We start from the raw sequence: 12,220 nt of genomic DNA, 5'->3' as shown, positions 1-12,220 counted from the left end.
CTGTATGAATTAAGCGTGCTGCCCTTTGGTCTATGTTTTCCTCTTGCGACCTTCCAGAGGATGATGGATACGGTGATGTCTGTCAGGTCTAAGTGGGAAGCATGCCTTTTTTACTTAGGCGACGTCGTTGTCTTCTCACAAACGTTTGAGCAGCACTTGTTAAGATTTAGATCTGTGTTTGTTGCAATTCGCACGACAGGCCTATCACTGAAACCAGAAAAATGTCATTTCGGTTACAACAAAAATAAACTTCTCCGGCCACCTTGTTAACCACGATGGTAGTTGGCCGGACCCAGACAAAACTTTGGCTTTCGCAGATTTTCCACCACTTGCCAACAAACGAATTGTGCGTCGAGTTTAGGCCTCTGCGCATACTACAGACGTTTCGTGCAACATTTCGCAAACATTTCCGAACCTCTCACTGGTCTGACAAAAAAGATGTTACCTTAACGTAGAGCCCTGAGCAAAGAGGCGCTTTCTCCAACCTGCAGCAGCGTCTTCAGACTGAGCCCTCATTCGAACACTACGACGAAGATACCGACACAGAACTACATACAGAAGCCACTAACATCAGCCTTGGTGCAGTCCTCGTCCAGTGGCAAGGTGGAGCCGAACGTCCTATTGCTTATGAGAGCCAGATTTTACCATCTGCTGAGGCGAATTACACAACCACTGAAAAAGACTGCCTAGCTGTTGTCTGGCCATAGCTAAATTAAGACGGCACCTGTATTGTCGCCCGTGCGCCCGTGCACCTGTATTGTCAACCATGCGCTCTCCTGGTTGGCGACCCTCAAACACCCTTCCTCACGTTTGGACAGGTGGAGCTTACGCCTGCAGCAGTATGATTTCACAGTCGTGTACAAGTCTCGCCGGAAGCATACTGACGCAGACTGCCTATCCCGAGCTTCTCTTACGCCGGCGTGAGGGGATCACGATTTTGATGGCTGTTTTCTCTGCGCCATTAGTGTATCCGATTTGACTGAACAGCAGAAAAATAATTGCGAGCTTCGACAATTTATCGAGTCTCTTGAAGGCCGCCGGGCGCATCCGCCACCAGCATTTGCACGCTCGCAATCATCGTTCGGCGTTCGAAGAATTATAATCTATAAAAGAAACTTCAACCCTTACGCGACTGAGTATCTGCTATTCGTCCAGCCAGTGCTACGAGCCGATTTCTTGTCCGCCTGCCACAATGAGGCTTCCTCACGCCATTAACGATTCACACATACCTTGGCCCGGATTCGCCAACAGTACCACTGGCCCAAGCTCAATCGGGACGTGAAACATTACGTAAAAACGCGTGACAAGTGTCAGCGCCGTAAAGCACCACATCAGCGCCCAGCCGGCTTTTTGAAGCCCGTCATGCCTCCGACACAACCGTTCCAGCAAATGGGAATGGATCTGCGCTGATCTTTTCCCCAGTCTCGCTACAGCAACCACTGGATTGATGTCGCTACTCAATACATGACACGCTACTGCGAAACGAAGGCATTACAACATAACACCACGATTCAATTTGCCTGCGCTTTTATGAAGAGCATCGTCCTCCGACTCAGGGCACCAGCAGTTATCATAACTGATCGTGGCACAGCTTTTACTGCCCGGATGATACAAGACGTCATTCAGCTTAGCAGATCAGTACATCGAAAAACTACTGCATGCCACCCACAAAGCAACGGCCTTACATAGCGACTAAAAGAGACGATCGCCGACATACTATCCATGCCCCGTCACGGTGGTCTAGTGGATAAGGTACTCGGCTGCTAACCCACAGGTCGCGGGATAAAATCCCGGCTGTGGCGGCTGCATTGCCAATGGAGGCGGAAATTTCGTAAGCCCATGTTCTCAGATTTGGGTGCACGTAAAAAACCCCAAGTCGTAGAGATTTTCGGAGCCCATCACTATGGCGTCTCTCATAATCATATCGTTGTTTTAGGACGTTAAACCCCGAATATCAGTCAATGGCTGCTATCTATGTACGTTGAACAAGACCACAAAAACTGGAATGACATCCTCCCTTACGTCACGTTCGCTTACAACACCGCTGTGCAAGAAACAACTGGATTTACAACATTCCGGGTGCTTCACGGCAGGGAGGTCACTACAATGCTGGGTGCCATGCTTCTTCCCAACAGGCATCATATTAGTGTAAGGAAGAACGAATTTATCAGACTTTCGGACACAGCTCATAAGCTAGCAGTCGAAAAGCTCCATGAGGAACAACTCATCGAATCGACTCGCTGCGGTACAACGCTCGTCGTCGCGATGTCTTTTACCAAACTGGAGAACGAGTATGGTTGTGGATTTCCATTCGACAACGGGGCCAGTCGGAAAAGTTGTTACACCACTATTTAGGTCCCAACAGAGTTCTCTGTCATCTCAGTGAAGTGAACTACGAAGTTCTTGACGAGGACATGGCTCGTCAATCGCGCCGTTCACAACAGCGACACGTCGTCCTTGTTTCGAGAGTGAAACCGTTTTACCAACGCTGACTATTCGTCAAACTCTATGAAGTAGATTTACAGTGACTCCGAACACCTCCTTGTGTACTGCTTATCGTATGTGTTTTCTTTTCATCTGGCATTTGTGTTGTGACATCGGGACGATGTTCTTTGGGAAGGGGGTATGCCACTCGTACAAGTTCTACATGTATTGTTTCCATAGATGCTGGCAGGCTTGTATGTGCCCTGTTGAAAAGTGGACGAAGATGCCCTTGCAGAGAGGACGATGAAGTTGTATTGCCGTTGATCGAATAAGGCTGACGTCCTTGTGTGGTCTTATCTACAGGTTGCAGTTACGGTGTAACGTGACAATATTATCTTCCTATTGTCCTTTCGATAAGCGCTTTCACTGTGCAAGCAGCTGTCTTCGTAAATATGTCAAACTAATTTAAAGTTGTCTAGCGCTGCCTATCATCAGTGTTAATTACGGCCATATTTTTATCATACTTTTTCTATATTGTTTTAATGAAATGGGTAATTGGCAGGGGAAATGAAAGGGGTGCGAAATGAACAAGGTAAGTGGGCTTTGCTCTGCTGTTAGTCGAGCGGTACGAATACATGAGCTGTTTATACGCAGATGATAACCCTACTATTTGTTGATAAAACCAGTTATCACAATTCACAATTCAAAGAGCGAAAAAAATAATACAGGATGCCCTGCTTACCTTGTGCGTTATTGTCTTCAAAAAATTCATTCCCACCTATATTGGAGATAAATATCTGGGAACCTTGACATTTGCTATATCTAATGTAGAAGGCTAAAAATAAAGGAGCAAATGCATGTGTAAACAATATTGCTCGTGTAAACATTGCCGCCATTATATTTATTTATTTATTTATTCATTATACCCCTAAAGGCCCTCGTGAGAGGGTATTACATAGGGGGGGTTACATGAGCAAAATTACAAACAATAACAATAACAATAATAGGAAGCACTAAAACAATATATGAAGACCAACAATAATGCAGCACAACAATTATCTAGAAAAATGAGCGTTTGTAACTTCAATAGTATCCCAACAACATAATGCTGGTTGGTACATGCCAATCGTGAAGCGAAAGCGTGTGCAATCAAAAAATGTGGGCAATATTTTTAGAATTTTGTGTTACCCGGAGCAGATTTAATGCACTGGCAACACCAGTTTCTTAACAGTACTAAAAGAAACGTTAGTGTTTAACGTTACAGTGCCACAGTATGATTATAAGAGACGCTGTATTGAAGTGTTTCAGAAACTTCAACCAGGTCGGGTTACGGGACTCGCCCATAATTTTAGGAACGCGGGCTGATAGCTTTTTGACCTTCAATGAATTACAGCCGGTGCAGCCGAACGTCGTTCTCGTGATGTGAAGGTCAGCAGTTAAGTATCCAAACAACTACACTGCCATGGTGGGTAGCATTCTATCCTCCCCTGTATGTTACATAGTCACGTCATATCGTATCTTGTACATTCGCCTAAAATCACCCGCAAACGAAAGCCCTCTTTTATAAAGGCAAAGATCCTAAAGTCTTGTGTCTGTACATGCTTGTCTCTCTTGGTTCGTGACCACCTAGATCTATGATTCACTCAGCAGGTGCAGACAAGCAGACAGACAGACAGACAGACAGACAGACAGACAGACAGACAGATGGAGCGACAGACAGACAGACAGACAAACAGATAGACAGACAGACAGACAGACTGACAGACAGACAGACAGAGAGACAGACAGACAGACAGACAGACAGACAGACAGACAGACAGAGGATTCATGGTTTACCAATAAAGCCCTCTGAAGCTTAACCCCGCTCATCATCATTCACTCCGTGGATATGGTGTCATTTTTTCTGAGCCTAACGTAGTAAGACCCCCAGGCTTTTTGCAACACACATATTGGGGTTTTCAAATTTTCTGGCTACCCGCATACTGCCAAAGCCAGCCATAGTGTATTCATGTTTTTCGCTTTCCTGAGCCCACCGCGTGGGGCACTTAGGTACGGCGTCAATTTTCTCGGACTGAATGATTCTGCGTATCCGTGCCGAGCCCGCAGGCCACTACAACCTTTCAAGACAATATTGTCTTGGACGTTTGCTCGATTGCTTCAGGCTGATCTAGCTGTGCGTTATAAGAACTGGATACTCCATGATCAACTCCATTTTGCGCAAAGACGTTTTGCGCAATACGTACGAAACAACAGAAGTAACAGGCATGGGCGGGTTCAGGCTGCCAGAGGCTAAAAAGAGCCGACGCGCTCGCCGCTTTCTTTCAAAGGACTCGACTGATGGCAATGTGGCGATTTGTAGATTACACTTTCTGTTCTCAGTATGCTTGGCGTTATCTTTTAATGCCCATTCCGCCGAGCGAGATAAAGTTAGAAGTGTCGACGACCGCCGTAAGCTGACATTTCTTGATTTTCTGATTGCATGCGTCTCGTGAAGCTTTCTTTCGTGAAAATTACAGGGTGACCTTTTGCCTGCCGACTGCGTCGCGCACATAGTTTAAAGGTCATGTACGCGTACGTACGCAGACGTGGAGGCGCCTTTTGAGTTGATTTTTCGCGATGTGTAATCACCTTTGGTCTGGTATTTGTTTTTTCTGCACTAAACACGTGGGATTGCAATCGAGCAAGCTCTTTCCTCACGAACGTGAGCCTCTTCAAAAAATATCATCTATAGTTTGGTGGTCGACGATGATGAAAAGTTGAGATGCAATCTTAGTGATCGCGAACTTGTTTACTGAGTGATTCTCTTAGGCAGCAGAGAGCTTCTGAGCGTACATCAATATGTGAGCATGCAGATGTGATGTGCTATTTTCAAAATACGACGCGTATATGTGAAAAAAATTCACAGCTTTGCCGCAAGGTGAAGCAATAAACGCAATAGCAACAATGTGAAAGGTCATGCGCAGAATGGAAAGCACATCGAAACGTGCCCCGCGTTTCTCGCATACAAATTACTCACGAAACGTACTCACAGGTGCGGATGCACACGATTAAGCGTATCATTTTTACTTCACTGAGTCTTAAATGCACGCACTTTTCGCGAAAGGAGAGTGCAATGATTGTGGTGATCTTTGTGTGCCCACCTTATTGAAAATCCTGGGTGGCTGGATGCTGGAATCGTTGGTGGATATGGTGGAAAGAACAGTAGATATGGTGGAAATATTAGTGGATATGGTGGCAACTGTAGTGGGCATAATGGCTGATAACGGCTAGAGTAGAAAAAATGATGGCAGATGGTGGTGGTGGTGGCGAATGTGGAAAACGCCGGTTGATGATGGCGAGGAAACGTGTTTAATGGAAGGCTTGGTGAGCAAGGTGGATGACTGTGGCGTGATGAAAGCTTGGTGGATGATGGTGGTGTGATGAAAAAGCACATGGCAGTATGTGAAATACCTTATTTGTAGTGTTTCATTCTCGAATGCACAGAGATATATGAATATCGTAAAAAAACACCAATGCTGCTCATTGCGCTTTCTAGCATGTTTATTTTTTTATTCTGGTGGTATCAACAACGCTTCAATTTTTGTGGAGCGTAGAAAATGCCGCCGTGAATATGTTTACATTTCGCACACGTAATTACGTCAGTTTGACATCCGCGATGTGTTTCTTTGTTGTGGTGTTTAGAAAACTAGAGGTGCGACTGTGAACAGTGACAATAAATGTTTGACATTGGCGCGCAGTTGTGCAGAAATAAATAAGCTCCAGTTCGCAATTGTCTCTTTTAATGGTAGAGCACAACACAGGGGTCACTTGATGTCGCCACGCAAGAAACACAACTCTGGCGATTCTCGCACATTCTTTCGCTTGAGTCGGGCTTTTAGGTTAACAAAGTGCGTGCGAATATGCAGAAACTTTCACTTTCGACATGCGTCAAGATGAGTCCAGTGAATGTGGCTTTCACCCTTCTGTTCTACCACCATAATTTCCACTAAAGGTTAGTCATACCGACGGAGCCCGTACAAGTGTTGTCAGCGCTTCTGAGTTTCAGACTGAACAATTTTGACGAGTAAAAATGACAATACAGCACAGCTGTGGCATCATTTAACGTAGATGAAGCCTTTTTTATTGTATATGATGTCCACGCAAGAAGCGACAAACATCGATGCGACGTGGTTCCAGCGCTTCCACCAAATGTACGACTCCCCTCACCGACAGCCGCCGGTCGCACTCGCCAGCACTTCACTGGTTCTTATGCGAGAACACAGACTCGCGAATTCATATGCTTCCTGAACCAATGTGATAGCATAACGTTTTTGGCGCACTGCAATCGTTTTGGCGAAGCCATTATGTAGTATTTCCTAACGACAGAGCAACAGTGGTGTGCTGGCACGACCACGCTGTGCGTTGCGCAAAAAACAACTCAATTATGCGGGCGTATCTATCGTATGAGCATAGAAGCGTCATAAAGCCTGAACAGATATCGCTCTTTGGAAGGAGAGAGAAACGGATATTAAATTTGGCAGTAACCAACGATAAACTCTACCTTCTGAACAGTCCACTGAGTCGATTTTTTTTCTTCCGGTTTTAAATAGTACCAAGAATATGGCACTGTTGCCATTATCGCAGTGGCGATTGTTACAGGCAGCAGTTATTTGTGTTTTTTAAATATGAAAATTTTAGTAGCAGGGGCAGATCCTGTCCATCTCGAGTAAATGACATACAGAAGTGAAGTTAAACAGTGAATTTGTGAGTTGACTTCTTTAAATCCAGAGTTGCCATCTGTCAGCGTGACGCAGTAATTCTTTCGCCGGCACTCGCACACGTCGGACGCAAGAATCATGGGCTCCCGCGGATCAGCATAGGTGGTTGGTTTTTTGTGGTTGCGGAAACAGGACTACAGATGAAACCGACAAGGATTCTGAGATCATCTAGCCGAATCTGCCAACAGGACGTGTTGTTTCAAACACAGTGTTTTTGCACGGTGAAATTCGAGGGAGGCCTTTCAAGGTTGAAGATTTCCGGGATGCCCTGGACAAGAAACGACTGCTTCTCGACGTAATTGCATTGGGTGCCTACCGGATCAACCATCTGTGGGCCGTCAGCTTTAACAGCCAGGAGGCGACGAAGAGGTTGACTTTATTGGAAGAACTCCTCGTCAAGGGATGTCACTGCCTTGTTATCGACCCTCAGGAACAGAAGGTGGGGCTGCGGCTTCACTGGCTGTTACACGGCGTTTCGGATAAAGATGTCCACACGGCATTGGCAGCGTTTGGGAAAGTTACAGAAGTGACCCAGCAACGCTGGCATGTAAAAAGAGTACATGAGAAGACTTTGACAACCAGCACTCTCTTCATTAAGCTGAAAAGCGGTATGAAAGTTGAGGACCTGGCTCATCAGATACGAGCCGGCGGTCCATTTGCTCTGGTGGTAGCCCAAGGTCGGCCTATGCAATGTCTGTATTGCAGTGGAACTGGACATGTGCGTCGCGACTGTAAGATGCCACGGTGCTCACGCTGCCGGCGTTTCAGGCACGGGGACGCGGAATGCGCTCGTTTGTATGCCTCAGGGACCACGCCAATGGAGGCCGAATATGTGTCCGAACACATTATGGACGTGACAGAAGCGGAGGACGCGGCTGAAGGTTGCGGAAATCAAGTCACAGCAAATTTGAACTGCACATCTGCAACATCAGTAGGCGAATATACACGGGCACCTGTGGACACACGACCGGGTTCTGAAGCTGTATCGACCGAGACAGCTGACAATGCAGTGACAGACGCAGACTGTGAAGTCACCGGAGCGTCTACCCCTTCGTCGGAACAGGGCCAAGTAGTCGATGGTGCCTCTTGTAGAGTCAGTTTCGACATGAAGATGCACGGAGACACGCGCAACGCCAGCTGCGTCTCTTGGTTTAGCGGTGCCGTTAGAGATGAACGACAAGTTAGAGATGCTTGTTCAACAAACAAATCTCTACAGCACTCAAAAGTATGGCGCATCGGTCAATACAAACATCTCAGTAGTTGAGCAGTTCTTAGGAATCTACCTGCAGATGGGCCTCGTTCAAATGGTAAATGTGAGATGTTACTGGGAGCAGGCCAGCAGACATTCACCGATAGCAGACGCAATGTCTAGGAACCGCTTTCGAAAACTGATGACATGCCTGCACACAGTGGACAACGTGCTAGCCAGTGAAATGAAAACAGACAAGGTATGGAAACTTAGACCTTGGATTCTTCTGTTGCAACGGAATCTCGAGAAAATAGAACAAGAGGAGTATAACGCAGTGGACGAGATGATGGTTGCTTTCACAGGCAGGAGTACGCTGAAACAGTACATGCCAAACAAGCCTACGCCGTGGGGTTTCAAGCTTTGGGGGCGCGCTGGAGCAACAGGCATTCTCTACCAATTCGACGTTTATCAAACGCAGCTGAAAGAAACCTACACATTTGGACTGGGAAGTGATACCGTTCTCAGTATGTGCAGCGGACTTCCCTCTGACGAGGGCTTCAAAGTTGCTGCCGACAAATTTTTCAGTTCCCTCGACCTCATGGAAGAACTCACCAGTAGAGGTATTCAGTACGTGGGTACGCTCCGCCAACACAGACTGAAGGATGGCCAGATCATGCAGGAAAAAGCCCTAAAGAAATTTGGGCAAGGCTCCAATGACTACCGTGTCGACAACAAGAACGGTCTCGCTGTTGTACGGTGGTTTGATCGAAAAGCAGTCACCTAGCTTCAAAATTTGCTTCTGTGGAGCCGATAGAGACGGTCAAACGCTACGACCGTGTAGTCAAGAAGCACAGTGACGTACCACGCCCATGTTTTGTGGGCGTGTACAACAGCTTCATGGGGGGGGATTGATCAACACAACTACAAAGTTTCCCTATATATATACACCATCAGGTCGAGGTGGTGGTACATGTATTTACTGTACCACAGCATTTTCATCTGTGCAGTAAATGCATGGAATAAGCACAGGCGCCAATCTGCCCAACTGCGCTCCAACCCATTGAAGCTGCGTGTGTTCATTACTGCGCTGTCAGAGCGCCTAATGCTGTCTGGAAAGAATAAAAGGGACGCCCTTCTAGCTTGCCATCACCTGCCTCAAAAAAAAAAAGAGAAGAGTTCAACTAAGAGAGCCCAATGTTGACGTCAGGAAAGATGGTGTTTGGCATTTCCAACTGGTTACGAACCAGCGGCTGCGCTGCAGGAACTGTGTGGCATGTGAGAACAAGTTCAGATCCATCATTTGTTCCAAATGTGACATCACACTTTGCCTCAACAAGGAAAGAAATAGTTTTTTTATTATCATAGGTGCTGAAGCATGACACTGGCATGGCTTTCGGAAAAGTCTACTGTATCAAATATGATACATATTGTATTTTTGACATGTAACATCTTTAGCACTTCAACTTGTTCTGAATATGTTCACTTGTATCCCGAGAGCAAATAAACGAGATATCTGAATTTTTCTATAGCAATTTCTCTAGGCGGGCTATGTGGGGTTAAAAGACTATTGGAAGAGCCTGTGAAGATGGGACACATGAACAGTGCAAGTAGCGTGGAAGAACCACGGGCAAAGACGCCGACTGGTAGACGCACCAGCGTCAGAGCAAGAGCTGGTGGCAGCACGGCAAGAAAGCTGTGAATAAATTGATTTTACTGTGCAGTGAAACCGGGCGGTCGGCCGGTCCTGGAGGCATCAAGCGTAGCGCTAGACGTGCAAGGTAAACGTCATGCTGCGGGCCTATTTCCTCTACATGATCGAAATAGTGCCTCAAGTATTATTTAGCTCCGCCACACTGAATGTTAGAGGCTTGGCTTCAAAAAAGAAGCAAAGCCAAGTCTGTCGGTTGTTGTTGGAAGAAAATCTGGCTGTACTTGAAGTGCAGGAGACGAAAGTTGAAGGAAAGGAGAAGACTGGGAGCATGGTGCCTAAGTTTACAACACGATTTGACCACTGTGAGCCACGCCTTACGCACATTGGAGGGTTGTGTTCTTTTTGTTAGAAAACTTCCAGAATTACTCGTAAAAATGTCTATTCTTGCTCGTGATTCTGTGTAGTATTGTGTGATATTGTTTATTGTGACACTTAATGACGCCTTATATGTGTTTACGCTCGAACTATTGGCCAGGAAAGAGTGAGTTTTTTTCCAATTTACGACAACAAATGTGTATTGGTAGGAAACTCTTATTGATGGGTGATTTCAACTGTGTCTTGAACGAAATTGATAGATCAAGCCGTCGCAACGTTAAAGAGAGAAGCAGTGATGTCTTGGAACAGGTGATTATTGAATACGAGTGAGTAGATGTAGCGGGGTGTTTGTATAGCTCCCGAAAGGTGAAGTATACCCACTTTCAGGGCACAAGTAATGGCCGATTGAATCAAATTTATCTTACTGCAGATGCTATAGCCCAGTGTAGCAGTTATGACGTTGTCCCTGTTTGCTTTTCTGCTCAGTGTCTTGTAAAATGCAATATCGGGTCCAAAAAAGAAGAAAAGACGCTTTTTCTAGGAACAGTGGAAAAAGACTTTAACTTATTAAGGGATTAATAATTTAGTGCATCAGTTATCAAAGAAATTAGTCAAAATACCATAGAGCGTATAGACAAAATAGGAAGAGAATGGAAGCTTTTCAAGCAGCGAATCAAAATGAAAGCAATAGGGAGATCTAGCGTTTTATTTTTTCAATCTAAAAACAGAGATAAAGAGCTCACAAGAACACTTGAGAGGCTAACAGTTCTTGAATGTGAAACACCTGTAGTGCATTATGGTTACGATTTGCGGGGTATAAAACTGAGAATCGAGGTATATGAAGAGAAACGCAATCGCGGAGCGCTAGTGCAAGCCAGAGCAAAATCAATGACTGTGAATGATCGTCCGATGAAGCGAGCGCTTGTATTAGAGAAAAGTCATGCCAGAAGAAATCATATATATGCCGTTGAAGTAAGTGGTATCAAAGTTTCAGACAACGAGAGCATTGAATGAGCGTTTGGCAAACACTACGAAGCGCTTTTCGCTGCCACGGCCATTAACTCAGAGGCATTTAGGCAAGAGTTCCTTAGCCGAATGCCGAAGTTGCCAAACGAGACCAAATAAGATTTAGAGCTATCTATACCGTCAACAGAAGTAGAAAGGGCTATATAAAAAATGAATCTAGGTAAATATCTGGGGCTGTACGGGCTTTGTGCTTTTTATAAGGAGTTTAAAATTGAATTATTCCAAGTACTCGCAGATGTCATCGATCAGGCTTATAAACACTTATTAGCCTCCCCAGGTCCTTTAGTGAAACATATACAGGTTTGATACCTAAGACAAAACACAGAGAAAACCTAAAATTAGTTTATTCGTATAGACCTATATCACTAAATAATTGTAATTACAAAATTTTAATGAAAGTACAAGAACAGCGACTTCAAGGTTTAATCAAAGAATAAGTAGGGGCTCACCAAACATGCGGGATTATGGGACGCTTCATTGTGACCAGCATACACAAGATGCGCTGCGTGCTCGAGTGTAGTGATGACAATCAAGGAGGGGTAGCCATTTTACAGATAGATCTTGAAAAAGCTTTTGATTGTGTTTACCACAACCTTCTGCTTGCCATTCTTTACCATGTCAGCATTGGTTCTGTAATCAGAGATGGGGTATCTATGGCATACCGGAACTGCACGACCCGTCTGGTAATCAACGAGACGCGAGGAAATACAATAATATAAAGCATTCTGTCCGTCAGGGCTGCCCGCATAGTCCCGTACTTTTGAGTTTATATATAGAATTGTTGTGCTTAGCAATAAC

At 45.3% G+C, this 12,220-nt stretch overlaps 1 protein-coding gene across 8 annotated transcripts in view; it reads right to left on the bottom strand.

The window, feature by feature from the left end:
* Positions 1–12,220, bottom strand: part of LOC142767047 (uncharacterized) — a 195,675-nt gene that overhangs the window by 104,582 nt on the left and 78,873 nt on the right. For 5 of the 8 annotated variants that reach the window (XM_075868262.1, XM_075868270.1, XM_075868263.1 and 2 more), the window contains one exon: positions 3,167–3,259. In XM_075868262.1, coding sequence (XP_075724377.1) covers positions 3,167–3,259 — 93 coding nt within the window. Of the gene's footprint in view, positions 1–3,166; positions 3,260–11,871; positions 12,053–12,220 lie in introns of all 8 variants that reach the window. The other 3 variants (XM_075868267.1, XM_075868268.1, XM_075868269.1) reach the window with 1 other exon arrangement.

This window comes from Rhipicephalus microplus, chromosome 7, assembly GCF_043290135.1.
Source record: "Rhipicephalus microplus isolate Deutch F79 chromosome 7, USDA_Rmic, whole genome shotgun sequence".
Taxonomy (NCBI): Eukaryota; Metazoa; Arthropoda; class Arachnida; order Ixodida; family Ixodidae; genus Rhipicephalus; species Rhipicephalus microplus.
Note: the sequence above shows the minus strand (reverse complement) of the source record. Positions and strands in the feature narration are given on the sequence as shown.